Genomic DNA, 3,234 nt, shown 5'->3' on the forward strand with positions numbered 1-3,234 from the left:
CCCCCCCCCCCCCCAAGAAGAACGGCGCGGTCAGATGAAGGCTGAGCGGCGAGCCGGTGGCGACCAGGGAGAGGTGAGGTCGGGGAGAGACCCGACGGCGGGCTAGGGTTACGCCGCCCGAGTCGCTCCGGGGCCTTACGGAGTTCTCGAGGTTTGTTACAACTGGAGTTAAAATTACGACTGAAGGTGTTTGCGGCTGCAAAGCCTGTGAGCGCTATGAGACCCATCATTCCTTCACCATATCTTTCAGCGCATTATTATCTCCACAGACCAGGAGGATTCATGGGTGAGTTCCTCCTTAACCCGACGTCTGCTTGCTTCATCCACCCGGGACTTTATTTCACAGTCGGTGCAGTCCTCGCATGGGGGTTCTCCAAGCAGCACGATTTTCTTCAACCCCACAGCTCGTTCCATGGCTAGTCTTATATAATTTGTGACCTTGCCTTCCTCCCCGCACCCTTGAATCTCCAGCCACTTCAAGTTGAAGTGCTTGAAATCCTTGGATGGTTCCCACACCACGTTGGTCTTCTCCGCACTGTCCTCGGACAATTTGGCGCATGGTCGAGCTCGAGATAACTTCAAGCAAGGGCATAGAAAATAAATAAGGCATGTTAATTAAACTTGACACCAACCCACACAGGACGATGTAATAACAATTGATATTAAATATATCAACCATTTAAAAAATAGAAACATACTCAATATTAGTATCTAAGTTTGGACGAACTTGCGTGAACTAAATCATATACTGAGTAAGATATAAGTGTTGGCGCCGCCTCTCCTTGCAGCGCCGCTTCTTCTTCTTCTACCTCTCGTTGCATCTGAAAACTCTCTCATCTCTCTTTTGTTTCTCTCAAGAACACACATGGGAAGAACTCAACACAGACACACACGCACCAAGAAAGAGCTCATAACGCGTAGAGGCTTTGCTCCTTGGTGTACACACAGTGGCTACATTTTCTGCACAGCCCTCACGGCCTTTTTTCACTCATTGACTGAAATGACTATTTATACACACGGCAAGCACCCATGCCATCTAAACTCACGCCACTACTTTGAACCACTAACTAACTACCTAGCTGCATGCACACACACGCACCACTTCTGCCATGCATGCACACACAACGGCCAGCCACACACACATTGGCTTGGTCCGGTTATTACTCACCTGACTAACAGCACACACACGTTCCAGCTTGAGTCGCTTCCAAGTTTCTGCAGGCCTCTGGCTGAATTGACGCATGCCACAACTAATGCGTCCGATTCTTGCTCCATCTCCACCTGCACGCAACTCAGTCATCGGACTCGCGGAGCTTTAACGCATGCATCTAACTACCATGCATAATTAGCTTTGCCTTGTGCACATGAACACAACCTGACGTGCACACACAGCCGCAGCTCAACTACAAGCATGATATAAACATATCTAATCGTACGCACTAATAACAAGATTAGTTCTAACAATAAGAATATGCTTCAGTTACACCCCCCGAAAACAAGAATAAGCTTCAGTTACTCTAACACAAGGTACGATCCAACATGATTATTTTCAGTCTTGCATGGACATTGTCCCTCTGCAGAATTTAAATGGAGCATCAGAATTCAGAACTTCCGTTGGCATTGCACTATAGTTCATATACACTAATATCCATGTGTTCCATATTATCCCAATTACTATGCGACCTGTATCTATATGCACTACTTGTAAGATTTAGATTAGAGTTGCTGAGTGTTTGAAAATCAGATTAGCTTGCTGGTGTATTGTTAAAGCTGGTTGTTCGAAAACCTATCATACTAGACAGATCATATCCGGTTAAATTACAAAAGAAGGTAGAGTAACAGACTTACATGAAACTTCTGCAGGGCAGGTGCAGCTTCAAGGATAAACAGGGTCCAGCTCAGATCACACTCAGGAAAGATACAGAAAAGCCCCAAATCCGTTAGGTTGCTGAATATAACAGCGAGCTGGTTCGGTTGTTCCGGCTGAATCCAAATCTGCAAGAAGAAAAGGAACACAGATAGACAACTGAAATTGGTAGAGAAGAACATATGAGATGTGTGCAGAAATTAGTTGTACCATTTGGTGGCAAAAATTGAGATGCAATTTCGACAGGTTCGTTGCACTCCTTGACAAACACTCGCTCAGCAGGAATGGCGCCTTCCACACCTTGGGCTGACGAGTGAGGCTGACTTTGCAAAGCTCGGGAACATAGCCGAAGCGAACCGGAGGGTTCTTCAAGGACCAGTGGCAGTCCACTTTACTGAGCTTGGGGACAGAGATGAGCTTGATCCTCCTGCACACAAAGTGGATGAACTCGAGCTCCTGGAGCCCAGAAAACGGTGTGTCAATCTTGAGCACGGAGTGGCGATGAACTAGTCTGCAGGATCTCAGGGTGAGGCACTTGAGCTTATGGCAAGCTCTAATGAGGTCGTTGACGTCAGAGTCCCCGAACGCAAGACCCTTGAGGGATAGCCTTGTGAGCCACCGGAAAACGGCCTGGTAGGCACCGGAGAATGACATCAATTCATGCCCGAACTCGGCGAGCTGCGAGGGCGTGTATTCCCCGGGCAGCAGGGATATCAGAAATTCGAGGGATTCGGTCCTGCCGCAGCTGACGACGTCCTCAACAGCGCGGCCAATGGAGCTCAGGTGAGGGGCCGAAGGGTAGAAGCAGAGGCGGAGGTCCTTGATGGCATAGCTGCGCTGGCATTGGCAGTGGCGCTCGGCCGGAGGGCACACGGAGAGCAAGGCGGCCGCGAACGCGTCCATGGTCTCGGCCAGCGTGGCGCGGCGGAAGTGGCGGATGCCGAGCGCCACGAGCGAGAGCTGGTGTGGGAGGTGCCGCCACCGCGTGGAGACTGCGCCGGCGCGGACGGCGTCGCGCAGGGCGAGGCGCTCGAGGGTCCGGAGGAGGAGTTCGTCGGGGAGCGCGCTTATTCTGTCCTCGTCTCGGCCGACGTCGAGCTTGAGCGGCGGCGACTCCATGGTCGGGAACTCGGGATTGGGAGGCCGATGGATGGAGGCGGGCTCGAGGCGGCGGCCTCCTGCACTTTTCTTCTCACCTCCGGCGTGCGGTCCGTCGGTCTGGACGGGACGGGGAGCGGCCAGATCGATGGGTCCGACTCCCGCCTCCTCCTCTTCCTTCTCGTCGACTTCCCCTCCGGCGTGGTGCTGCTAGTGGCTCAGAAGCATGGTTAGCTTTGATGAGGTGGTTCCTTGGATTGAACTGGATT

At 51.5% G+C, this 3,234-nt stretch overlaps 1 protein-coding gene across 1 annotated transcript; it reads right to left on the minus strand.

The window, feature by feature from the left end:
• Positions 1 to 246: 246 nt before the first annotated feature.
• On the minus strand, positions 247 to 2,986 carry LOC147976984 (uncharacterized). Its single transcript, XM_087519883.1, has 3 exons — positions 2,078 to 2,986; positions 1,849 to 1,995; positions 247 to 576 (listed from the first exon to the last, which is right to left on the minus strand). The coding sequence occupies exons 1-3, from the start codon at positions 2,984 to 2,986 to the stop codon at positions 247 to 249; spliced, it is 1,386 nt and encodes a 461-aa protein (XP_087376009.1).
• Between the last annotated feature and the right edge of the window lie 248 nt (positions 2,987 to 3,234).

This window comes from Triticum urartu, chromosome 4A (genome assembly GCF_056163025.1).
Source record: "Triticum urartu cultivar PI428250 chromosome 4A, HENAU_Tu73, whole genome shotgun sequence".
NCBI classification, from domain to species: Eukaryota; Viridiplantae; Streptophyta; class Magnoliopsida; order Poales; family Poaceae; genus Triticum; species Triticum urartu.

Coding starts and splice junctions, on each gene's coding strand:
- LOC147976984 (XM_087519883.1), bottom strand. CDS start 2,986: ATGGAGTCGCCGCCGCTCAAGCTCGACGTCGGCCGAGACGAGGACAGA. Junction 1,996..2,077: donor TCAATTTTTGCCACCAAATG/GTACAACTAATT, acceptor TTCTTCTTGCAG/ATTTGGATTCAGCCGGAACA. Junction 577..1,848: donor CTGCCCTGCAGAAGTTTCAT/GTAAGTCTGTTA, acceptor CCTTGCTTGAAG/TTATCTCGAGCTCGACCATG.